The sequence below is a fragment of the Podarcis tiliguerta genome, assembly GCF_965153285.1.
Source record: "Podarcis tiliguerta genome assembly, chromosome: 6".
NCBI lineage: Eukaryota > Metazoa > Chordata > Lepidosauria > Squamata > Lacertidae > Podarcis > Podarcis tiliguerta.
The window spans coordinates 32403099-32430592 of record NC_139539.1 but is presented as its reverse complement, the minus strand read 5'-3'; the positions used below and the strand labels follow the sequence as shown (position 1 = coordinate 32430592).

Genomic DNA, 27494 nt, shown 5'->3' with positions numbered 1-27494 from the left:
AACACTGAGCACTCCAGAAAACAAAACCAGGGTAGCTCAGTTGGTTAGAGCATGGTGCTGAAAATGCCAAGGTTGCAAGTTCGATCCCCATATTGGGACAGCTGCATATTTCTGCATTGCAGGGGGTTGGACTAGATGATCCTCAGGGTCCCTTCCAACTCTACAATTCTATGATTCTATGATATAAAAGACAAAAGATTGCACTACCAGAAAGGGATGTTACTGCAGGCCCTTTTAGAGATAATTTTATTGATTAACATGTTACCCTTTAGTTCCCTTGCTTACAAAACACTCATAGACTTTATTAAACAAAAGTGTCTGTCTGGTTCTTGGGCCTGGTCCATTTATGCAGCACAGAGCAGTAGATGAGTCCTGTATGACCTAATACAACAATCAGTGCAATTCTATATATGACCGTTCAGAAGCAAGCCCTACTGAGTTCAGTGTGACTTACCCCCTGATAAGTGTGTACATGATTGTGGTCAAAGTTTGCTGTCTCTTCCAACACTCCCATTTTAAGACTGTGACCAAATGCAGACTTTGTGGCTTTAACATCAAGCTAGATGATTTTTCCCCTCCTTCCACCCCCTTTTTGCTTAGTATTCTGTCTGATTAAGAGTTCTGGAGAACTCAGAAACTTGCTAACTATTTTGTGGCATTTTATTGGTTCCAATAAAGGTATTGGCCAGCTGTGGATTTTGGAACACAGATTTCTTTACTTTATACATTTGCTTTTGTGAAAGTAGATGTACACACAGAGAACAAACAAATGATATATGCCTTCTTTGGAGCAGCTAACTGGTCAATACTGAATCAGCAATGTAGTCCCAATACTAAATTGTAGTCCAACTGTAGATGTCCCACAGATACATTTCATTTAGCACTTTGGCCCTTTACTGACTGATAACCAGGCATAATTAAATATTGCATTAACAGTTGTGTTCAAATGCAGAGCTGCTTCAATCATGGGAGGAGGTGCAAGTTGTCTGGGTGCAAGTTGTCTGATTTGAACAGCAAAGGCAGGTGCGCAGGTGAAGAAGGTGTAACTTTACCCTCATTAACACCTTGAGTTGTCTGCAGTAAGAGAAGGCATCTAATAAATTTAATTAATAAAAACCAATAAAAACAATTCATTCCTTCTTTTTCTCTGCAAGCGCACCTCCTCAGCTCCAACAAGGGAAGTGACCCTGACTGAGTGAAAAATATTTGGGGCTGTGGGGAATAAATTGCAGATGTAGTGTAAAGTTCAGTGCCCCTCACCTGCATACTCCATTTGCTGTTAAATTCAGACCAGCACCCCAATTTCTATGCAGCTGAAGCAGTTTTATGTTATCAAACACATGGAACTGACATCATCATGTTTGATTTGGCCCTCAGATACCAATGTGTGCACTCCTTTGAGCTCATACATGTATGGAAGAGGGTGCATCAAGAAAGCAGCAGTCAGGAGCTCAGCCATATCTAAGGACTTAGGGTGCTGGACACACAAGGTCTCCAATGACAGAGTGAAAATGTGTTAAGGGCAACCTGAGGATACTCAGTGGCAGACCTACATTTTTCTGCCCCTGATATAGCAGCCTCTTTGCAACCAGCAACGAGGTCTGAGTAACCACTGTTATCTTCTTCAGTGGGGTTGTTCCACAACAGATCATCACAGTTTTGTTTTGTTTTTAATACCACTATATCTCATTATTTGATTAAACTTGTACTAGATTATCTCCCATTTCAAAGTCACTGGTATGAATAAAAAAATCCCTATGCCTTATAGTTTTCAAGTTATTGGGAGGAGGCGTGAAAATTAGGGAAATGTTATATACAGGCACAATGCACTTTTTAAAGCAAAATTCATTAGTTTCATAGCAGATCCACCCCTGGGGACTGCATGGGGAACTGTCATGCTCGGCCTCTCTGCCCGCTTTAATGTTTACTCCATATCAGTGTTATGAATTCCCCCCCCTTTCCAATCAGCGACAGCAAATGATGTAAAGCAGGGTCAGGAAAATGAATGATACAGTGGTGTCACACCAGGGGCATGGGTTTCATCGTAGTATTGGGGAAATGAGAGACCCTGGGCACAGTAATCCGGTTTCCAACATGATATGCATTCCTGCCCAAAGCACGTTAGAAACTATAGTAACTTAGTGCAAGCTGCGGCACTGTACAGACTAGCATAATTTCATGGACTAGAGCAGGGGTCCCCAAACTAAGGCCTGCGGGCCGGATAAGGCCCGAGGGACTCGTTTATCTGGCCCGTGACAACTCCCGCCGCCCGCTCTTACCGGCACTGCGCTGCGCGGCTGCCCACTTCTGGGTTGGAGGAGCACCAGAAATAGCTTGTGCACATGTTTCAGAGTTATTTGCACATGTGCAAGCATTATTTCTGGTGCACATCCGGGTCGGAGGAGGCCCGTGCACGTGCGCACAAGCTATTTCTGGTGCTCCAACCCGGAAGTGCACCGGAAATAGCGTGTGCACACATGTATGGGCACATGCTCCCCCGCCCTCTGCACTATCGGCACTGGAGACACTTGCCCAAGGCGTGGTAAGTTTGCTGGCCCCTGGACTAGAGTCCATTTAATCAGATTTGAGTTAACCTCAGTTAGCAATTGTTTTAGCTAGACAGGCATCTCACACAGGTAAAGGGAGGAATACAGAATTGTCACAGGCTGAGAGAATCAATGTGTTTATATGGCTGCTTTTTTAGAGACTGAACACAATATAAACATGGCTGCCTAAATTGAGTCAAACCACCAAGAAAAATACTACGCTGCCTATTTTGACCTCATGTGACAATAATTAGTTGAACAGAAGCCTTCAGTAAATACCACAACATATGCACAATCCCACATTCTAATGGTAGCAAAAATGAGAGTCACAAGCATAATCTAAAATGCTCAATGTCCTTCTGGCACTCAAACAGAAGTGTATCTGACTTCCTAACAAAAGGGATGCAGGGTAATTTTAAATCACTGATTTTAAAAGGGGTGACTAGAGTAAATTACTTAAATGATTTTTCCAGCTTTCTAATTCCTATATTTTCTAAACAAGCATGCATGTTAGTTAGTTGCTATAATAAATACAACTTTCTTGTTTTCAACTAAATAGTGCCTTTATACTATCCAGGAGTGTGACACAAAACCTCTAACCATGCAGCTCACATGCATTTTGTACATTACTGAATTTATACTGTATGTGTTTAAGCAAGCAATTATGAATTAGAGATTTGTTTGATTTTTTTCTACATAAGGCCACTAAGCAAGATTACTTACTTGAAGTCTAAGTGCCCAGAACATTCCAGAAGCAAGTGTCACTAACAACATTGATTCTCCATGGCATGCAAAATAAATATTTGAGAACGTCTAAAGAGTCATATGTTGAATAAGCATAGTACATGGCTTGTTATGTCATATTTATAATACTTAACCTCAGCTACGTTTTTGTTGTTGTTGCTTGCCGGTTTGTTCTTTTACAAAGGAAACAAGCTTTGAAACTCAATAGTTATGTTGGCCAAGGTTTTTCTTCTTGGTTTATCAAACACAGCTTCATATCTGAAGCCTGCAAAACAACCCTAATTCCTGGTTTGGACTTGTTGCTCCTACTCAAATTTGTTGTTCCTACTCAGGGAATAGCAGTGCAGGAACTATCTCTATGGTTTACCGTTACATGTGAATTAGACCAAGATGTTTTCATAGGGTGTCATTTTATCTGATTTAATAAATCAGGAGTGCGGGTTTTAATGTTTTATCCACTTTAAACCAGGTTATTTTAGAGAGATACTTAACATCACCACTTTTTTAAAAAGATGCAAGTAAACAAAGCTTGGTCTAAATTTTAAAAATCTGCTTTTAATTTTTTTTAATGGTTTTTCTTTTTTTAAGATTGTTCTGGAGGAAAGGACAAATTCATGTCAACTCTTCTAAAATGCAAGACTGTGGTGCCTTGCATGCGGTTACCCTACTGTGTTGTCATTTGAATAGGACAGAATAACAGCACTGGAGAACTGGGTGGCTCTAGACCTGTTATTAATATGGCAAGAACTGGTTAAAATTAGTGATTGGGGGTGGGGGAGGGTTTGCTTTGCCTTGGTATTTCCAACACTTATCAGAGAAATCTAGACGCTTCCTCAAGTATGATCTTCCAGTTTGTTAACTGTGCATACTGTATTGAGCCAGGAAGAGCCTCCTTAATGGCCATACTCACTTGTCCTTTCCCTTTCCCAAAACTTTTGTTTGTGAAGGAGGAGGTCTCACTGATTGGCAGGGTTGGGAGCAATGGCCTTATCACACTCACAGTGTGAATAGGGAGCATGGGAAATTTCACTCCTAGCTCACCTACCTCGGCTAGAAATTAGTTGCAACTACTTTCTGCAGTTCTATGTGAGCACCCAGACTTTACAGACAAAGCCTCCTGTTTACAAGAATAAGTATGGGGAAAGGGGAGCAGCCGTGGGGAGAATTGGCAAAGGGCAAGTTAATTTTGAACCAAGACTGGACTTTAGAGAGGGTTTAGGTTCAAAGGTTTTTAAACCTATGGTATCATGGCTTGATTTAATCCCTGGCATCTGGTCTCCATAGACATTGATACTTCTGCCTAGGGATTTTCAAAAAATATTTTAACCGCATGCACATTTTACAATCATATATTGACTCCCAAAAGTTTAAGGCTCTTGAAATAAGTTTGTGGATGGACCGATTAAGCATTAATTATGCTCCAAACACACATTTTGCAAATTTATCTTGGCTCTGTAAAACACTTCTAATCCTTATTAAAATGTCTGCACGGGGGATTAAAATTTAAGTACAGGCTAATTAATCCCGAGGAAAAACATCCTATCCTATTCAGTCCTGTGAATGAACATTTCTTAAAACCAAATCCTTCAAATGGCTGTGCACTAGAAGAGCAACATTCGGATTTGCCTAGTGTTGCCAAGAACAAGCCTTACTCTCTGATCCTCCATTGTTTGCCTTCTTGCATGTGGGGCCCAAGGAAGAAGATGGTATAAAATTATTGAGATGCTAGTCTGGAATTCTCTTTATGGAGCAACAGAAAGACCACAATCTGGAGAAGACACCACTAATATCTCCTTCTCTTAAATTGTGGACCACCTGAGTGTTGTGAAAGCTCTTCCTAGGGAAAGAGAGAACAAGTAATAATCCTGACACAAAGCAGGCAAAAAATTCTCTCTGATGAGGTCCTCTTGCTCGATATCAAATTACAGTGGTACCTCGGTTTAAGAACAGCCCTGTTTGCGAACTATTTGGTTTACGAACTCTGCAAAACCGGAAGTAGTGTCCTGGTTTGCAAACTTTACCTTGATCTAAGAACGGAATCTGAACAGTGGAAGGGCACCAGTGGTGGGAGGCCTCATTAGGGAAAGCGCACCTCGGTTTAAGAACGGTTTCAGTTTAAGAACAGACTTCTGGAACAGATTAAGTTCGCAAACCGAGGTACCACTGTACTTGTTGGTAAATTACTTGGGATCTACAGTAAGTACCTCCATGGTCTCTGTCAGTTCTTTCCTTCTGTTTCTTCCTCTGCAACTGATCTGCATCCAGCTTGCTCTTCCCCATGCTTGGGGAAGCCAGTGAATTAAAAGGGGTTGCCTTTCTCAGGAAACTAGTGTTTTCCCCATGAGTAGATAGGGGGACTCCAGGCGGCTTGTGTCTAGAAGAGCTTTTAACTGAAGTGGCTGGAATAGGCCTATTGAGGGCTTTTGTAGAGAACAAGAGGCCCTTGACGGTGCAATGGACACTCCTCCTAATCAGTGGGCATGCCAAGCTTAGAAGGATCTAGCCAATGAAGCCTGAAGTGAACTTGAGTGTAAAAAAACAACAAATGGTTCAAGAAGGGAAGGAATGATTCGGGCTAAAGGGCAAGTATATATTCCTGGGCAATACCCACAGCATAGGGATTGCCCCTGCATAGCACTTCTGATGCCCATCGGCCATTACTTGCAATCTTCCAATTTTCTCTGCTCTGCCTGATCCTCTTACCTCCCAACTCCTTTGATGCCCCAGAAATAATGTGAGCCATGTGCTCCTGCAGTCTTATCCTCCCCACTGTGATCCTTCATCATCACATTTCAGTGCCATTTCTGATTTCAGTGCCAATTCACATTGATTATGCTTAGCACCACAGACTCTTTCCCAAGTTTTGCCAATTCTCTCAACCCGCTAATTGTTTTCTGAGTATGTATCACAGATCAGCGAATACAGGGCAGTGAGGAATCTTAAGATGTTTTGTTACAAACTGCTTCCCTTCGCAACAAATCCGGTGTCAAAAAAGAGTCTGTTCAAACCAAGTCACTCCAGAGGGCACTGGAGCACCAAGCCAACAGCATGTATTGTTGCTGCAATTCCCCACACATTGGAGAGGAAATTACTTAACATCTTTCCAACTGTGTTCCCGCCCCCCTTCTCTTCAGGAGCCATGGGGGTAGGCTGAGTAACGACATTATGGAGGAGGTCAGGCAGATACAGAATAGCCTTCGGAAACTGGGTAATGTGGGGGGCCCTGTTTTGGGACAGCCACAGGGAAAGGCCACAGGATTAATCCCCATATGAAAGTTTTAGTGAGCAACTTGGAACAGAAGCCTTCTAGAGAGGCTCCCCCCCCCCCCCAGATGCTTGAAAAGAGCCAGAGGTCTCAGGGTGTTTTGTTATTTTTCTGGAAATGAAAGAAAGGAAGTGAGAAATTCAACTCTTGTGCTAGCAAATTAATATGTTGTGTAACATGAAATGCCATGCATACACAGCATTCGTGTCAGCCCACTGGATTATCCAAAGCACCACAATGGGTGCAGTGGTTGCTGACCTCCCCCCCTTTGGTCCAATCAAGTATTAGGCATAAAAGACTTTTGCAGTTGCTTAGAATAGCCATACACACCCAGCTCACAGATCATGCAGCTAGGGATGCCATCATTTGCTAGGCTTGCCAACTCTTTTTCTGAAAGAACACCTGTGTTTTGTTATACAAGCAATAAAACCAATTCAGCAAATAACCATCATCCTACCCATCGCTGCAGCTCCTTGTTGGATAAAAGGCACAGCTGTTGAATTTCTGGCTATCATGCATCTAATAATACTTTTCAGGGAAGGGTGGAGCTGGAACTCCTATCAGCTTTTCCAGAGACAAGGTGCTTCTCTGGGTTCTATGTAGCTAAAGCACCACATGCCAGTTGGAGGGCTATTGTTTATGTTTGTTATTATGGGATGTATTTTTATATTGTAAAGCACCCTGTTATCTTCAGGTGAAGAGTGGTATAGAAATTTAATAAACAACAAAGAAAGACAGCAGATGTTTCAAGACCCATCTAAAATGAAAACCTCCATATTCAGAAGCAGTATATCTGTGACTAACAATTACTGAGAATAAACCACAGAGGATAGCTATCTCCACTATGCCCTGGTTGTGAGCTTCTTAGTGGCATTTGGTTTACTGCAGCTGATGCAATGGACCTTAAGTTTGATCCAATAAGAAGATGTTTATGTTCTTATTAGATCAAAATTTATGATGCTGGATAAAACTTCCTGGCAAGTGTCATATTTGCTTATTACTGTGTGTGTGAGTATCTCACATACACACACAGCTAAGAATAGTGCTGAGCTCTGAAATTCAGCCACCCTTTCCAAGTACCAGCTGATGAATCATTCTAAGTGAGAGGTTCTCATTGTTTGTTTTCAAAGCTTACTATAAGGTGGTCCAATGCTGAGCCAAGATCCTCAGACTACACTGGATGAATGTCAGTCTCCTCTTGACTTCCTTCTCAGTTGTCAAATGTACTTATGTGTTAACTTATACCAGGGAGAATCTACCTTGCCCCACCCAGCCTGCTCCCAAATAGCCATACCTATCTCTGAGAAACAAGGCAGAATGTAACACGCCCAGTAGGTTAATCCAGTGGTTTTCAACCAATGTGCCATGACACCCTGGGGTGCCTTGAATGATGGTTAAGGCAACACTGGCCTCTGCCTCTCTTTCCTTCCCTCCCTCCTCTGATGCCCTCTCACATTTCTGCCTCCCAAAGGCTTGCACAGCTGTTTATTGCAGCAGCCCTGGCTATAAGCTCTACAGGCAAATGGTGCCTCTGGGAGGCACCTCTCTTTTTTTGGGGGGGAGGACTCCCAAGGAGAGGAGAGGAGGCTGAAGGAACACTCCACAAGGGTGTTTGGAAAAGGGTAAGAGGCTACCAGCTCTGCAGACAAGGGGTGACATAACTGGGCTCCTGAGCTCCATAAGGGTGCCACAGAAAGGATGTAGTTGGTTAAGGGAGCTATGGGCTCAAAAAGGTTGAAAACCTCTGGGTTAATCTATTGCAATCAAAATTTAGAACTCCTGGATAAGACTGGCAAGTGTTTGGAGAAAGGCACTATATGTATAGGTTTATTATTCTTTGCTAAATTTGTATGTTGTCTTTTCACAAAATGGTGTTCAACATAAAAACAAGTAAGTAAGACATCAATGCAAACAATAAAAACAACCAGTTAACCAAGCTGCTAACATTTTACAGTGACAGCTTATGAAGCCAAATATTTGCATGTTTGCATCTCAGTGGATGGTTATCACAGAAGGAGCTCTTTACCCTTGGTAAAGAGTTACTGAGCTTGGATACAGCTACCAAGCAGGGCCCCTCTCAAGTTCCCACCAAACATGCTTCAGATGTTGGGGGGGGGGGGCAAAAAAGAGTGGCCTCTTCTGAAGATCTCAAAGCACAGTCAGGCTTGTATGGGGAAAGCACAGTCTGTCAGATAACCCGGTCCCAGGTTGTGTAAACAACTGCGCTTGGAAATAAGCCAGTAAAGCTGTTTTAACTGGCTGTAGCATTCTGAATCAGCTGGTATCTGAACACTCTTTGCATGTAGTCTCACACAAAGTTTGTTTCAGTAGTCCAAACAAGATATAACTAAGGCATGTGTCACCACAGCTAGATCTGATATCTTCAAGGAAAAGTGTCCTTTCTGCACCAGCCTCACAAAAGGTGCCCTTTTGAACTTTTATTTATTCCCCCCTTTCCTACTGTATTTGCTGTTTGGTTGTTCTAGAATGTATGAAGTTATTGGTCTTACAGGTGGGTGAGAACCAGAGCAGTTGCAACAGTGATGAAATGATTTTGTGCTTAATGGTGTCCAGAGTGAAAGTCATATTAGCACAAAACTGAGTGTGGCGCAAAGACGGAGTTACTGTAGTACCCCACATGGGAGGTTAGATAGATTATTTTATTTTTGTTCTGAGGCTGTATGAGTTTTAAATCTGGTCAGCTATCTTTATTGTGCAAAGTGACCAGCTAGGATTTTGTACTGAGGGATATGGATGGGTATGTGATTGTGGGTAGTATTGGTTGAATAGTATTGAATGGATCTACAGATATCAGGGGCGGAATTAGCATTATGAATACATGAAGCTGCCATATTGGATCTGGCCATTAGACCATTCTAGCCCATTGCTGTCTACTCAGATTGGCAGCAGTTTTCCGGAATCTCAGGCATAAGTCTAAGTCCCACCTATTCTTTCCCTCCTGGCCTCCGCCCCTTCCTACCAACCCTCTCCGAAAGATCACATTTCGCAGGAGGGGATGGTGGGATTCAGTGTGTGTGTGTGTGTGTGTGTGTGTGTAAGAGAGAGAGCAAGCGAGGGAGGTGCATTTCAAATCTAAATACTGTGCCCGGCCAGAGTGTTGGGCTGGATTGTCAGAAACTCAGGTTCAAATTATTGCTCAGCTAAGGACCTTGGGTGCAGAGTTGTTGTGTGGCTAAAAACAAAACAAAAACTGTTCCAAGGTTTTAAAAAGAGCATTTTAAGATGCAGCCCCCAAACTTCAAAAACCCAATTGTGCCAATTCTCTTCTAAACCCTTGAGGAAGTTAGACTAGCTTGCTAAAATGCCCCAGGTCAAGAATGCAGGAGAAGCCCCGTCTGCCTGAGAGCATCGGTTCTCTTTCTTAGAGGAAACCTGGGTCAAAGATTTCCCCTTTGTATCGAGTTTCGACTTCCTCCTGCAGACTCCCGTTTCCTCATGGAAAGAACATGATTTTAGCTATTCAGCAGTCGGAGGATGGATACAATCAGAGTACAGAGTATAGTTTCATTAGTTCTCAGATGGGAATGCAGCTTCACATACATTCAGCACAACTGTGGACATCTGGCTGTAAGGTTTTCACAGCTATTTCAAGGCAGAAATTCACAACATGCACAGCCATTGTCCAAAAGGGAGACATTTTATGCTTAACATCAACATAATTTGCATCTTGGGTGCTTTTATCAGGAAATATAAGATGACCAGGAACTATGCTCAGTGCCCAGTCCAGCTAGACCCATCCCATGAGGACCAATCCTGCAGACTAGGTATATTTGCAAAGTTAGAGGGAGAGGGGTGTGCAAAATAAATTATAAAAAATGAAAGCAAATACAGGATGCCCCTGCCACTGTAGGTCGTTCTTCTCCAGAAACAGTGCAGTGCCCATACAATATTACAATGCACCCTTGGAGTGCCCATTGCAAACGGATGGAAATGGGGCATTCAAGACTTATATGTGTGCGGGATGTGTTGTATGTGTGTGTTTTTGATTTTCAGCTAATTCCTATTAGGTTTGGAAGATCAAAAGTGGCAAAGGATCAAAGGACGTCAGATACTCTGAGCAGTTCACTCCCCATAAAAAAACACAGAAGAGGAAAAAACGTTTCCAGCAACGTCTTGCCCCGCCCCCTAAGCACAGGAGAAATTGCGGCTTGGGGGGTGGGGAGGAACACGCCCCCCCTGCACCGCGAACAAACGCCTAGAAGTCGTAGCCTTCCGACCTAGCTGCAGAGCTTTCCGTCTTTCCTGGGCAGCTTACTCCCCCAAATTTGAGCCCTACGGCTGCCCATCCATGCCTGCCTTTTGCAAAGCAAACAATGCTGCGTTGCGCTTGGGTCTTGGCTTTTGCTCCTTGCAAAGCCGGTCTCCACGCCAGCATGTGCTTCACCGCACGCCAGAAACTGCTCCCTACAAATTCAAACCGTCTAAGTCCCACCTATTCTTTCCCTCGTGGCCTCCGCCCCTTCCTTCCAACCCTCTCGGAAAGATCGCATTTCGCAGGAGGGGATGGTGGGATTCGGGGTGTGTGTGTGTAAGAGAGAGCGCAAGCGAGGGAGACGCTCACCGTCCCTAACGCCGGCTGCATTTCAAATCTAAACACGCAAGCCAGGTGCCCCACGAGGGCAGAGGGGCCACCAAACGGTTCGCTAGTAGTTCCCCGGCGAGAGGATGGAAGGCCGCAGATTACAATGGGGGGAAGAGAACTGGCCAAGGATTGCAGCTTTAACAGCGCGCAAGGCATCGTTACATCGCATCGTGCCAATGAAATGCCATACAAGACGACCGCCTCTCTCTCCCTCCCCGGTCTCCCCAGAGCTTTATCGATATCGGCGCGCAGCGTGCAGTGATTAAATACATTTTTTTATATTAAAAAAAACCCCACAGTCGTTCGGAACAATTCCTTTTCCTTTCCTCTGCTGCTTTGACTGCAACGTTTAGACGACGCTAAAATGAGCGCCTTTCTCCACCGCCAAGGAGGCTTTCCGTTAAGTAAAACCCATTCCCTTTGTAGCGCGAGAGAGGGGCGAGTGGCATTTGCAGTTTAAATCCCACCACCCACGCCCCGCTTTAGCCGAGGCTCCCGAAGCTGCAGCAGGGTTTGCCTTGAGTTCGCGCGAGCCCGTGGGGGTGTCCCCACACCTGGCGCCCCACGGACATTGCCGAAGGGCTGCTCCTCCCACCTGCCCCCACTTCTGTCATTGTTTCTGCTTAGACGTGACCCCCCGGAGTCCGCATCGCTCCAGATCCCACTGACCGTGTGGAGCGCAGGGGCGGATTCCGCGGCGCAGGGAACTGTCAAGAGACCACGCGGCGGGCGCTGCCCGGGGCACTTTTGGCCCTTTTGCGCGGAGCGAGCCGGCAAGCAGCGAGACGGGCCATCTCTGCCTTGCAGCCCCGGATCGTTTCCTTGGCGAGGCACCTCTGAACCCCCGAGCCCCCAATGCGCCCCTCTGCCTTACCTGCTGGGCCTGGCAAAATGTACCGTCCGGAGCGTCCTCCCCGACCTCTGCAACGGGGCATGCAGCATTTTCTCAGATCGTCCCTATAAACTCATAGCCAGCTTTCCAGCAGAAGCTCCCCGCTAGCCGCTCAGCCTCCCAGAAAGCGGCCACATGAAGCGAGGAGGGAGGGGAAGAAATTAGACCCTTCCCTCTGTCCCTCCTTCGCCCTCCCCTTGCGCTCGCTCTCCCCCTCCGACGGCTCCTGTCAAGCTAGGCTTAAAGCTGCAGCGCACTATTTCCCCTCCGCGCTGACTCTTGTCCCCTCGGCTTCTGGAAGCTGCCTCTTTAACACCCACTGCAGGTACGGCAGACAAAGGGCTGCCTGGTAGCAGATTCCTCCTTGCAGCAGAGACTGCAGCGCAAAGATGCATGCCACCCTGGGGAAAGGAAGGGGCTCCCCTTAGCCAACCAGCCCTTGGCAGTGGGCGCTGCAGAACCCGAAGTGCATCAACCTTTCCCCCCATGCCACGTACCCTTTGCCCTGCATATTCCGTGCTCCCACAACAACCTTCATCCTGGCAACAGGCAAGCAAATTGTCTTTGTTCTTCACCAGACTCTCTGCTCCCTGGCTGCTTTAAGGTCTATCTCTGCAACTGTACAGTTATCGCAGCTATACAATCGATCATGCACCTCGCTGCGAGGGTGGGGAAGACGCTGGAAAAGGATGCTAGCAAGACCAGAAACAGGTCGACGGGTCCATATGCTTTGAATTCGGCAAAAGGATCCTCTTGCTTTCAAATACAGGCAATTGTTTCACATTATCGTCCAAGTTAAGCAGCAATTCAGCTTTGATTCCAGAGGACAGCTATTTATGACCCATTCTGAGGACTCTGATAGCAGCATGGGTCCCCCACCCCACCTTCACCTTCACCTTTGCCACAGCCTGATTAAGCTTGGTGAGAAAAATTCCCAACATCCACCAGAGGGGCTTCTTCTAGGCAACCATTTCTGATAGTGACACTGGTGGCATTTGTATATTAGTGTTAATTCCTGATAGTCAGGCACAATAGGCTGTGACTATGGCAGTAATCGCAACTCGTGATTCCCATACATTATCCAATGTCATACCCAAGGGTTGGTGGAGTAAGATTAAGCTGGGAAGGCTCCAGTTTAAGTCTCACCCTAGTCATGAATTTGTGATAGCCATAAGCCAGGGGTCTCCCAAGAGACTGAGATCTACTCACAGAGTTAAAACCTGGCAGTGATCAGTTTGTGACCCCAGGTCAAAGTTGTTGAGCTTTTTTTAGGGGGGCGTTTTTAGGGGTTATTGGGCTTTTTTAGAGAGGAAAACCCTGTTCAGTGTTCAGCTTCTTTGGGGGGGTGCCACTGATATTCCAGTGGTCTACCACAGACGTCCAGTGATCTACCTGTTGCACGTGCCTGCCATAAGCAATCCAGGTGCAGCCAGTGGTGGGGGAAGGGGGTGGGGGTCACCCTGGGGGGTGACAAAACGACAAAAATAATACTTTTAAAAATAATAGAAAATGGGCTCATGAAACTTTTTAGTTTAGTTTAGTCAACAAACGTAACGAAACATGGCTGGCACTGGGTGCCACACCGCAGGGGCATGGTGGCTTGAAATGGCAGCATGGGGCTTGCATCTGCCCTCCACCTCTCACTCAGCCGTCCTACAGCTGAGGGGGAGGTGGCGGAGAGGCTCCATGCAGTGCCCCCTGCCCCCATGGCCGGCTTGCCCCGCCCCCTAGCTACACCGCTGGGTGCAGCATTTGTTTCAGGAGCACCCAAAATCTGTGAGTTGTGTGAGAAGATAAAGGGAAAGCCCACCATTTGTGGGAGTCACTACCCAGCCTTCTGACCATAGGGCCTGCTGTGACATTGCAATGAAATGAAAGTCCTGAGTTAGAATTAAGATCCCATATTTGCCGCTACAATTTCTTTTTGAGTTAACATGCTATTCCGCAATTACAGCTATACTAAAATCGTAGCTACCTGAATTGCGTGTGTGTTTAGGGGACAGCAAGGGTCTAATAACGGGTCTTTCACTCTAGCCTTTTATGTCTAATTGGCTAGATCTCCTCTCCCAAATAAATGTCAGTCATTGCTATGACTTCACTCATTGGCTAAGACACAGAAAGGTGGGAGCAGGCTGGTTTCTCACAAAACAAATTAGAATACTGCCTGCACATTTTGTCTCATAGCTAAGGTTCTACAAATGCTTGAAACTTCTTTAAAAAAATGAAATCTAATCTGGGGATTGTGGTTGCCCCCCCCCCGCCCCTCTCTGCAGACCCCCATATTATAAGAAATACTCTTCTCCTTGACCACTTCTGCCGGAAATACATGTGATAGGGACCAGGAAAGAAGGATAACCCACCTATCAGAAGAATCAAATTTATTTAACTGGTCCTCCTACTACAATAGCTTATACCCATGGCACTGAACGCCTGTGAGGCATATATCTGCAAAACCCAAGGTATTGGTAGCGCCACCTCCCAAGGTCAAGTAAAGGGTGTCTGTCAATGGCAGCCTGGCCATCTCTCCTTGACATGCCCTTAATGACTGTTCAAGTGGGATGCCAAAGGTCTAAATTCAGGGCACCCTGCTGAGTCAGAAGAGCGTGGTAAAATTAAGTGCTGCCTGTATTACACCATTTGGGCTGTCTTAACCAGGTCATCCTGACTCAGGTACAAATAAGACGGCAGGGAGACAGTTTCAAGCTGAAACATGTTCAAAAGAGACCTAGAAAGGAAGATTCACACACAAAAGGCAACAAAGATATGAAAGCTGCTGTCGTCACGGCTTTAAGGCATCTGAGGTCAGCAGACCTGATTCATGTTTTCCTCTACCCTCTACAAGACCCTCTTTCCTTTCGGCCAGTGTCCTAACTGTTTAGTAAGGATATTTGCGATGGTCCTTTAAACGTCACCTTTTCTCAAGGACAGGATGCAGACTTGAAATGAGACTGGTGGATTTTTCACTCTGCTCCAGAGATGTGCAAAATGGATGTGAGATGTAAAGAGACATCGCCAGTAAGGGCAGCTCCACTGAATGAGACTGATTCCCCAATTACATCTCTTAATACTCCCTGATAGACAATGCATAATAACAACCACCGGGGTAATTGATGGACAAAGCCCATTGCATTGCAATTCAAATCACACAAATGCTTCCTATCAATGTTAACATGAGCAGAATCAGACTTGCCTTCCGGTGTGCTAAACAGGGTGGTTTTAAAAACAAAAACACATTACAATTAAGATTCTTGTGAATAAGCTATCATGGTCAAATTCCTCGTGCTATTTCATCCAGCAAAATTTATGGACTTTTCCATAGACTGCTGCTCATGGCATCAATTTAGAACAGTGATTCTTAACCTTTCTTGAATGCTGGCATCAGCACATTTAAAACTGTACAAACCAGCCTCATTGGCATAAGCCAAACCTGACTTAGCAGGACCATGTGAATGTGCAAGCTCCCGGATGGGAGTTTGCAGCTTCTTTGCTCCTCCTGTCCTTTTGCTGCTGTGCCAAACTCAGCTTAGATCGCCATCCAATCGAGGGCTCGTGGTTAAACTCTCTTCTCACTAACCACAAGCTGTAACCAAGGTTTGTTCTTTGTTATAGCTTTTGGCCAGCGAGGAAGGAGTTTAACCAGGAGGCTCACTTCAGATGACACTCCAAACCAAATCTCGGCTGAACTCAGTGCAGCATGGCAGCAAAATGGACCACGGAGGAGCAAAGAAGCTATGAGCCCATTTCTTTGTTTGTGCATGCAAACCAAGCTACTGACAGTCACCATGGTTTGATTACATTCCTTCACTCATATATACTCCAAAACAAAATGCTTTAAAACATCTTACTGTTTGTTTCCATTTTCTGTTAGAATACATGCATTACAGTGTTAAATCTGAAATATATGTATATTTTGTATTTATTTCAAATATGCCCCTATCTTTTCTTTTCATGACAGATGGGCACAGCACAGTCCAGGGCTGTAGTGCCATGGCTGATAAACAAGTGTTGCAGAGCCTCCTGTCTTCCCTCTTTCTGGTTGAGATAATGAAACTCCACACATATGCAGGAGGCTTTCACCGCCATAGCTGACAACGAGCCCGCCTCACTTTCATGCAGACGGCTGCACAAGTCATAATCCATGTGCTTAGCTGTGTCAGCCAGTCAAGCTAAACCGTTTATGTTACAAGATATTAACAGACACATTTAAAAACAAAGCAGTTGCTCCACACTATCATATACATTAACCTCCAACAAGTAAATAAATTACAACATTATTTCCCAGCAGAACAATCTCCGTATCTCTGCTATTTAAGGAAGGAGCAGAAAGGCTTGCAGATTCAATCTGAAAGTTGGTTGTTCCTTGTCTTTTACCAGTAATCTATATTTACAGAGCTTTTTGAACTCAGGCGACAGAGGGTTAAACATGTGAGCAAGGCTGAAAGAACAGGTCCCTATGGACTCAGAAATAAGTAATTCCTTCCTCAAGCTTTCCTTTGCCTTGGCAAGGCCTTCTTCTCTACTCCCTTGTCAGTGGGCCCTCAAACTACACCTTGTTTATTCCTGTGCCCAGAGAAACTATAAAACAGCAAGCAATGGGTCTGATTCCCTAGTTTTAATTAACTCCATGTGCGATTGAGTAGATGTAGTATGAATGCAACTGTACACAGATGTGTGAGAGGAAGGATGTGCATTTTTAAATGTGCAGGCATGCATGTGTGTCTGATCTGTCTGCTGGGACTGGCTATGCAGAGGCTAATTAGATATCAGGTGATTTGGTAAATTTGGAATTCAACCAACCTCTTTCAAAGAAATGAAAACAAAAGAAACCTCACAGCACCATAAAGACTAACAAATGTTTTTATGGCATAAGCTTTCATGGACTACAGTCAACTTTATCATATGCAAGAACTGCTGCACAGAATTGCTAGGGAGCAACTTGAGTCCACGATCCTAAGCAACACAATTAGGCAGCAATGAAAACCAGCCATACGGACCCACGGGTAAGGCATTGCAGAAAGCAGGCCACTGCTCACTCCAAAGGAATCCCCATGCATGGTGTGATTAAAAGGGCCATCCATTATTTACTCCTCCTGTGCGCTGCTCCATGCTGCTTCTCCCCTGAGCCCACTGCCTGCCTTGTAAATCAGCTAGCTTGAAGAAGCTCATCTTCCCCACCCCCTTTCTTGAGCACGCGGCTTGCCTAGTAAATCAGCTAGTTTGAGGCTCATGCTTTCTCTCCTTTCTTCAGTTCTCTGGCCAGCATTTTGGGAGAGTTATAGGAAGAGTCTCTTAAATCATATCAGACCGAGGACTGACCTCATCCAGACTTCTGAAGCTGCTACTCCCCGGCACCCCTCACTTTGCAAGGATAAAGAGGATGACTCAGTTAAACATGTCGCGTGAGAATCTCAGGCCACTGACTTGTCTCCCTGCTGACTTCAAGGTTTCAGAAGCATCACAATCCTGTGTATGTCTACTCAAGATACACATTATTTTAATCTTAAGTGATTTAGAAATAAATAATAAATAAAAGGAAGCCATATTGATTTCCAAGGGACTTACTCCCAAAGTAAATGTGGATGAGACTGCAGCCTAAGCCTAACTGCTATATAGAACCATGCATTCCAAATTCCCTGTTACCGTAATAATGAATGTACATATGAAACAAATTGTACCGGGGGAATTGCAATGAGGCACTCTAGCAGGTCCCCTCAAGTGTGAATTGTCTATCAGTTGACAAAAGCCAGTACCAAATGCCACAGGCTCACAACCCCTTTCTATTATTCTGTTCGAGGGGACTGGAAAAGTAAGGGGAGGGGGAAGAAATTACCATATATCCAAAAAAAACCCTGAAAGTTAAGTATTGAAGGCAGAACCTGTAATATTTCCTTTTAATGCAGATGTGAGTCAACGTACTTCCATGCTCTTCCTTTCCTCCCATTTCAGCAACTTCCTTTCTATTGATGCCTTAAAAACTTAGCTATCCATGAAGGGTACTGTCAAGCAACAATAGATTCTCCATGAAATCTCACCTTTTGATTGCCCCATTTCTCCTTTGCCTTCGAGATCCATTAATCCAGAACAAGTACCAACGCTATGTTCCAGATCCATACCCACAATCACTAAAGCAGATGAAACGCCTCCCCACCTGTAAGTGTGCACTGGGTACTAACGGTATTACACCAGTTGTATAGAAGTAGGCCAGAATAGCTTCCATGTCGGGGCTACAGTACACCATACAGACTCCTAGATCATGCTGTAGATTCTTGCAGGGAGTTTCTGTATCCACATCACCACCAGCAGGTACCATGCATGATAACCAATGGCATGGAAATTTCTCCATGTGGCCATACCAGCATCAAAAACTTTAGAACCAAAGACAGAATTATAGGGCCAATCTAAGCAGAAGGAGAAAGGAGCCTTGGAGAGCCACTGTTCGCCCCATCAGAAATTGGCATGGAAAAGTTAGCATCTGCTTTTATGGCAGAAGGAAGGCAGGGCAGATTTATACAGCTCTAATGCTGCCAGGCAAGTGGGGTGACAGCTGCTAGAAGAATGTGGCAAGCTTGGAGCAAGCACCTGTTCCCTTTGGGGTTCACAACACATCACCACTATGTGGCCTCTGGAATGCAGCTCCGATGAAAAGTTATTCCTCTCCTTTCATAAATCATATCTGAATATCCTCTCCCTTTGGCTATTTTAGAGTTCCTTAAAGTAGTGACCCGCATTAAGGAAGGGCACACAGTTTTCCAGTGACAGGTGACAGCTTGCACTACTGTCCAGGTAGGTGAAGCATAAAAGGATTGTATGGTCGACTTACAAGGTAATCTTGTGCTTTTCACCTGCCCTAAGAAATTGGTGAAAGGACACTTTCCTTAAACAGCCCTCCATGTCAGAAATGGAGGGACACATAAATGTACAGTTATCACTTATCCTTCTTCTCTTCTATCTCATTTCAGCTACTGTTGCATTTTCCTTATTTTTCATTTTTATTTCCACCCTACCCCCAACTTTTCTCCCCTACCCAAATCCCAGAGCTTTTGTCCTGGTTTCCTGCTCCCCTTTGGAAATCTATGTTCTATGAATGATAAGGCAGGGGTTAGTCCAAGTCTTTCTTAGTTTTGTGGGATGGGAAATCAGCCCCTGCTCTAGACCCACATAATGTGGTATGGAACCCCTGAGGGTCACCTAATCTAATTCCCTGCAGTGCAGGGATCTCAGCTAAAACATCCATGACAGATGGACATCCAACCTCTGCTTAATAACCTCAATGGAAGGAGAATACACCACCTTCTGAAAGGGTCTGTTCCACTGTCCAACAGCTCTTACTGTCAGGAAGTTCTTCTTGATGTTTAGTCAGAATCTCCTTTCTTGTAACATGAATCCATTGGTTCAGGTCTTAACCTCCAGAGCAAGAGAAAACCAGCCTGCTCCATCTTCCATGTGAAAGCTGTTTAGATATTTAAAGATGGTTATAATATCTCCCGTCAGCCTTCTCTTTTCCAGGCTAAACACACCCAGCTAAGTCTATGTTTGGTGAGGGCACCAACAGGATTTCTTCATTCCAACAACCTCTACAGTAAGCAACTGTATGAGGGTCTGCCCATTCATGGTTAAGAAAAACTGATCCCACCCAACAAGGTGGGTTGTTTCCATTGGAAAAGATGAATGAAGACTATGAAGTCAATTAAGGGAGAGAGATCATTAGACAGGAAGAGGGGGAAAGTATTCATTTGTTGTAATCCATGGTCCAGAAATGATGGAAGACATATATTGAACAGAGGGTACCCAAAACCACTTCCCTGTTTTACTCTCATTGGTCTTCTGTTCTCCATTTCTTTGCAAAATGTTGGAATGTGAAAGTGAAAAGCCATTATTACCATTTTCTCCAAAGGCTTTGGCTCGAATGAGCTGACAAACCCTCAAAATCTGACTGATCTTCAGAGGTCCAGGCTGAAAAGCATGGTCTTTTAATGCACAGGAAACTGTGGAAAGGATGTTTTAAGTCCAGTAGAGCTGTGTGTTGCTCATAAGACCTAGGATTAACTTTTCTAATATGCAAATGAAGAGCAAGTCTGCACAGACAGATTTTGCAAGCGTTCCTTGAGTTCCAGAATCTGAAGAAAGAGGTTGCCAAGTGGCCTAAAAACACCTTTTGACCTGGTCCTGTCTTTGTGAAGTGGTCTTGCAGCATAATTATATGCAGTGCTACACAGAAGTAACAGTTCAGTGCTATTTCCTTTTCGTTAAGTGTGTATATGATTGCAGCCTTGCTGTGCAAAAAAGAAGAGGTGAAGATTTTGGGGGTACTAGCATTTTTACCTGCTACAGGCTGCACATCAAGTTGATGTTAAATACAGGCAGGTGCGGGGGAAATTGGCCACCTTACCTGAAGCACATCTGTTTTTAATCAGTGCATTTCCCTCATCCTAGAGGCATTATGTGTCCTCTAAACCTTTGATCACATATTTATAATCACACATAGTAGCATTCTCTCCACATCATCGAAGTAAACAAACAAACAAGATGTAGAAAGCCTTTCCTTAAAACTGAAAGCACTAGGAGTCAGGCAAACAAAAGGGTTAATGGCATTTTGTTTTCATTCAAAAAACTGCAGTGGACTGGGGAGAATAGAGTTGGAAAGGGAGACAAGGGGAGGGGCTGTCTTCTCAGTATGCGTCTGCCTGTGGTTAGAATTAGGGGGAGGGGGAAGGAAGCATATGGGATCATGCTGCTAGAACCAATGTATTTATTTTTCTCCTGCAGTTGGCTGAGGAAATACCCAATCACATTTATAAAATTACAACAACATAGAAGTAGCTGACTCAGGCTGTTTATAGGTGTGTGCAGGTTAGAGGTGGTTGCCAGGTTTGATTTGATGCAAAGCCGGTTACAATTAACCCCACCCCCCACCCCTCCCGCATGTTCTCCTGCTTCCTGCTTCCCTCTGAGCTCTGTTGCAAATTATTTTGCATTCAGGCTGCACGATGCAAAACAAGCAAAAAACAACCTTCAGGAGCAGCCCTGCTTAGAATCACATTAGGAAAGCTGTTAAGTCTCCTAGATCTTTCTATAAGTCCACCAGAATATAACAAATTCTGAAACATACAGGTCAACAGTACAGCTGCTGCAAAACATTACGAAGTAGGGCAATGAATCATGCATTTAGCACTCAAAACACTGAAACTGAATCAGAGAAGTGGGGATCAAGGTGAATCCTCTTTCCCTCTTGAAAGTGCATTGTTCATAACACACAGCTGAAGGTGTGCATCTCTCTCACGTACACACATCCTTCTCATTCATACCATGTTTGGAATTGAGCACACTACTAAAAACACTGTGCTGTGCTATGGGCAAGTCATTTGTGGAGTAACTTTAGCACCACACCAGATTTTTTTTATTTTTTGACACCAGCAAAGCTCCCAAATTCATGGGCAACCAACCTTTCCAAGTGTTGGGAATTGAATTTGTTCATTCCTGCCCATTTGGGGGCAAGTTATGGCACAACAAACAGGCAGGAATGAACAAACCCAGTTCCCCATACTTGTAAAAAGGTGCCTTTCCCATGTGTTTGAGGGCTCTGCTGCTATCAGGCAGGACTGGCATGAGAAGTACCCACTGTTGGAAGTCTGCCAAGGCCCATACCCCAAGCAGGGGGGCCCACTCCAAATGAAGAACACCCCCCAAGCAGTGTGAACTCTGACTCCTGACAAGAAGGAGTTGGCAAGATCCATCAGATGAGTGAACAAAGAGAATAAAGAAAAAGAGGTGCTGGAAATGGACTTGGGTCCTAGCATCATAATTGAGTCCATTGGATCTGGGGCTCTTAAGCCGGGGTCCCCTAAACTGGGATCCCCAGAGCCTGTTTCCTTTGAGCCTGCACCCCCTGGATAAATCCTGTACACATGTACACACAAACAAGAAGGGCCTTACATATGCCCATCTCAGGCCACCTGTACAGGCAATGAGCCTGGAGGGAATTGTCTGGGAGATGGAGAAGAGCTTAGCTCCCAACAGAAGGTCCTCTCTTTACTGTCTTCTAGTCCTCTAGGAGAAAGGAGCACGGCAAGGCTTTATATTATCTCCCTGCATATTTAACTTATATGCAGAATTTATCATGTGAAAGGCTGGACTGGATGAATCCCAAACTGGAATTAAGATTGCCGGAAGAAATATCAACATCCTCAGATATGCAGATGACACAACCTTGATGGCAGAAAGTGAGGAGGAATTAAAGAATCTTTTAGTGAGGGTGAAAGAGGAGAGCGCAAAATATGGTCTGAAGCTCAACATCAAAAAAGCCAAGACCATGGCAACTGGTCCCATCACCTCCTGGCAAATAAAAGGGGAAGAAATGGAGGTAGTGAGAGATTTTACTTTCTTGGGCTCCATGATCACTGCAGATGGTGACAGCAGTCACGAAATCAAAAGACACCTGCTTCTTGGGAGAAAAGCAATGACAAACCTAGACAGCATCTTAAAAAGCAGAGACATCACCTTGCCGACAAAGGTCCGTATAGTTAAAGCTATGGTTTTCCCAGTAGTGATGTATGGAAGTGAAAGCTGGACCATAAAGAAGTCTGATCGCCAAAGAATTGATGCTTTTGAATTATGGTGCTGGAGGAGACTCTTGAGAATCCCATGGACTGCAAGAAAATCAAATGCATCCATTCTTAAGGAAATCACCCCTGAGTGCTCACTGGAAGGACAGATCCTGAAGCTGAGGTTCTAATACTTTGGCTACCTCATGAGAAGAGAAGACTCCCTAGAAAAGACGTTGGGTAAGATTGAGGGCACAAGGAGAAGGGGACAACAGAGGATGAGATGGTTGGACAGTGTTCTCGAAGCTACTAACATAAGTTTGACCAAACTGCGGGAGGCAATGGAAGACAGGAGTGCCTGGTGTGCTCTGGTCCACAGGGTCACGAAGAGTCAGACATGACTAAACGACTAAACAACATTCCTCTAGGAAAGTGAAGATACTGGAAGAGGTGATCTGGCCCTGGAGAAAAGAAGCCTTCTGTCCACCACTTTGAGCTATCCATAGTGCTGTAACTACTGGCCTGCCTTGCTCTTTTGTGCCCCGCGGGTTTGTTGCCAAGGCCAGGATAGAAAGCCCATGGCCCTGTTGCTTAACCTCAGTGTTGTTGCTGCCCATTCCCCTGTCCCTGCTAGCAGTGAGAACCCTCACCTTGCCTTCTCCTTCTAGGCAGCTGTTTGGAACATATCCAAAGAGAGACAGCAAGGGCCTGGGCAGTGGTGAAAGCAGTGAGGTGAGTCCACTTGGAGAGTGTAGCCGCAAAACATGTAACCAGCATTGTTGTCAGGGTGTATAATAGCTGGCATAACACTAAAGCTGTCTATCATGGCCTGCCAATAACACAGCACAGTGATCCAAACAATGGTCTCAATTTCAATCCTGGTATGCCTAAAAAGGATGAGCGTACGTGAGAGAGAGACAGAACGTATGCCTTCGTTTGCAAGTTATGAATCTTTGTATGCAGCAGCGCCAGCACAGAATGTTCCCACACATCCTGTGTTACTTTCTAATATATTAAGATGTGTATATCCTTTCATATGCTGCTCAAGACAACAGCAGAATCTTGGATTCTGGAATACTCTTAGACACTGCCATGTCAGCATTTGCAAGCTTTGTGATCTAATCCAGAAATTTTGTAATAACCCGTTTGTGCTTTGAATTGATTTGTATTAAGTAAATAAAATCAGAACGTAGTAAAAGCAGTATCATAAATAATAATACTAATAATGAATTATTTAAATTCCACATACAGTATCAGCAGAGAAGAAAGACCCACGTGGAAGAAAAGAGAAATGACCCTATGCTCGTAAAAGCAGCTGGACAGAGGGAAGCCACCTAGTATTTGGTTATCCTCTACTCCAGCCTTTGCCAACGAGGCACCCTCTAGATGTTTTGGACTATAACTTCCCTCTTCCTCAGCTGGTGCAGCTGTGCTGGCCAGGGCTGGTGGCAGTTGTAGGGTGCTTCCAGATGGTATTTATTGTAGGATAGTGCTGTGTATACATGCAAACAGACATCAGAATGTTGGCGCATATTTTCTCCCATTTAATTCAGTTTTGCCCTTTCTGAAAATCTTTGCAATATCTCAATGACCTGTTCCTAAAAGTTGTTGAGCAACTTCTCTTCTTTGCCCCCACCGCCACTTTCATCACGCCACACAGCTCCAGGCGATGTGCCTGCCTGCCCACCTGTCAAAATGGTAGGTGATCCAGTTCTGTATGTCTGGCCCTCTCACCAGATCCTGTTGCCCAACCCTGCTTTAAGCCCAAATTTGAATGGGATATAATGAAGGAATCACTCTCTGCATGATCAAAGGTATTATTTTACTCCAGCCTGCATCTCCAAAATTATAGATAAGCAGGGGCACAAAGGACAGTCTATATAATATCCTTCCTAGTTGACAGAAACAAAGCTGGAGTGAACAGTGTTTTGCTCTCTAGCATCTGTAATTGATCTGGACTCCTTTCCTCACTTCTGTTTAATTGGATAGAAAATAATTAACTCCATAAGCCAATATTTCCATTTGCAGAGTGGGAGGGTGTTCCTAGCCTGTCTGCCATACAGAAGGAAAGAGATGCTGGCTCCATCTTTGCAGAACCACCATTTTATTTCTTTCAAGCTCTGAACTCCAATTAGGAGTAATTCTGAGGAACTGCTCTGCCAAAACTCTGTATTTCTTTTCCTTTTTGAGGAGATAAACCATTCTGGGATATGCTCTTGGCTTCAAGAGACAGCCTTGTTTCCAGACTTGGGAAGGCAATTCCCTATTGGAACTCAGCCTAGCCAACAATAATGATTAGGTGGTTTCTAAGTATTTAATTGATTAAAGACGCCATCTTTCCCGTATAACCTCAAGCAGCTGATGCAGAACACACTGCCATATTCTTGGCCCTGAATCAGTTATTTTTGCTCCAGCCTTGGGGTGCCCAAAACACTGGGTCATAAGGGCCATAGCTCAGTAGTACAACACATGCAATGCAGGCAGAAAGGCACAGGTTCCATTCCTAGCATCTCCAGATAATAGCAATGTAGGGAAATCTTTTCCTGAGACCCTGAAGAGCTGTTGCCGGTCAGAGCAGTCAATACTGGGTAGTCTGGCACAGTATAAAACAGCTTCACATATATGTTCTGGTACAGGTCTTAAGGCCTGCAATAGCAACACTAATCAGAACAGGCAGATTCCCAAGCCTTTGTGGTTGCTCAGCTACTCTACTCTACAGACATGTGGAGCTCCCCTCTAAAAAGTGAATGAAGTTATGTTGCTTACAGTGGGAAGTTATGTTGCTTAATAGTGGGAGAACAATGGGGTCGGCAGTGCTGAAAACCCTCAGTTTGGAAGAACTCTTGGTCTCAGTGGAAAGCTCCCATTTGATTTATGGTTAGTTAGTTAGTTAGTTAGTTAGTTAGTTGTTTACTTCAAGGAGCTCAGGAATGTGTGCCTCCCTTTTCATTTCCACAACTACCCTGTGAAGCACATTAGGCTCAGCTACAATGATCGGCCCAAGATTTCTTGCTGGTCTCCATGACTTAGTGGATATCTGAATCCCAGTCTAAGACCAAAACCTGATTTATTACACCCACCTCAATCAACGTTGCACTGTAGATGTTTGGAAAATAAATTAGTTGTATGCATTTTCCATTGCAGATGAGGTTTAGCTCATCCATTCAGGGGAAAGACTAATAGTTGCCTATAGGAAATTGCTTGGCATATAAAGTTGCTGAGATCATCAATATCTTGTGCAAACAGGGGAAACCTAGATTCATATGCCACAGGATTGGAACAGCAAGGTCATCCACTATTATGAAGGCCAGAGAAGGCATTCTAATGAGGGTGGTTTTTTGCAGGAATTATATCTGCCTCCCCTTCTCTCACAACTTGTGGCAAAAGTCTGCAACTCAGGGAGTCACAGCAGAAAGGGCTCCAAAATCCAGCTCCCAAACTGCACGCACTGCTTTCCCATAAGCATTCCCTACTCCAGGTGGTACCATCACCCAAACTTTCCTAACTGCTGCATCTGGGGGCTAGCACTATGCATCTTTCTGTGTTGAGCAGCTGGAGCTCATCTGCGGTCAGAAACATGCAACATCCAGGACACTCAGCAAAGTTCTCTACACACGCATACCATTCCATTAATTTACCAAGGAGTCTGGTAATAGTGGGGTCCAGTTTCCTGGCATGATGCTCAAGCAAGAAAGGGGAGGCGTGAACAATCCCATAATGGTTCTTTCAAACAGTTACCCAATTGTACAAATGACATCAGCATCAAATCACAACCATGTGCCCTGGCTCTGAAACCATCTGGACTGAGCCACAGAGGTCCGCTTGAATCCGCTGTCCACAGAGTAATACTTTGTGGAGTGGGGGGTGGAACACTGCATACAAAGATGATAGATGCCATAACTGGTAACTATTCATCAACATCAGCAAGTTGCAAGTCTAGCCTTAGTTAAGGGAGGGAAACTGAGACACCAAAGAGGAAAGATTCAGGTAGGTAGCCGTGTGGGTCTGACGAAGTCAAAATAAATAAATAAAAATAAAAAATTGTCAATATATCCATCACAGTGATCATGCTGCAAGCCCTGCACATTGACGTATAACCCTTCCAAAAAGAAACCCAGGACTCTCCTTTTCATGTTTTTACTCCTTGTCTGTTGCAGGACTTTCCAGTCCTAACATGTGGGCGTATGGCTGGGGCCAGTTTCTGACTCTGGACTGATCTGTGTTAGATGGATGACTCCCAGCAGAGTCTCTAGGTTGGTATTTTCCATTTGAACTTCAAAGCCCTCTGGCTTTGGTGGAGCCTTTCCTGAACGGCTAAGGTTTGGGGTGTCAGAGCCAATGAACTGGCCCAAATCAGTCTCTCCAAATCATTTCCATCTACTGCATGGTGCTGAAACATGACACCATGCACACACATATTTGCTGTTTTCACTCAAATAAGGTTCTTTATAAAGCCAGTTTTGAGACTCAGAATAGGGGGTCTACTTGAGCCAATGCCATTCCTGTACCTCAGCCATGTATCCAGCCAGCAGCAGTAGTTTTAGGGACTAGATGGAGCTGGAATCCTAGCACTACCACCACATTTGGAATGCAGGCATATAAGAAACAGCCCATATGTCTCCAGAGAAACAGGAGGCAGGAATGCCTCAAAGACAAATGGGCAAACATCTGGGCTACCCTGCTGTATTATTGTTTTCTATTGTTACTAAGAAGCTCTACCTGGCTGTCATTTTAACTTGAAATCTTCAAGTTTCCCAGGAACCTATGCAAAGCAGAAATTTTATGATTATAAGGCAAGGAAGTCACAGTGTGTGCCTGATGACCTCTGCACATATTGATCCACATGCACAATAATATGTGATCTACAGAATATGCAAATGCCTAAGCTCTAACTTTAGGTCTC

At 44.5% G+C, this 27494-nt stretch overlaps 1 protein-coding gene across 20 annotated transcripts in view; it reads right to left on the bottom strand.

The window, feature by feature from the left end:
* NAV1 (neuron navigator 1) overlaps nt 1–27494 on the bottom strand; it is a 255039-nt gene that overhangs the window by 47575 nt on the left and 179970 nt on the right. For 4 of the 20 annotated variants that reach the window (XM_083444204.1, XM_083444205.1, XM_083444206.1 and 1 more), the window contains exon 1: nt 12033–12191. The exons of the other annotated variants lie outside the window; for them this stretch is intronic. In XM_083444204.1, the coding sequence (XP_083300330.1) occupies nt 12033–12100 (68 nt within the window). In that variant the 5' untranslated portion in view covers nt 12101–12191. Of the gene's footprint in view, nt 1–12032; nt 12192–27494 lie in introns of those variants that run through there. 20 annotated transcript variants of the gene reach the window in all.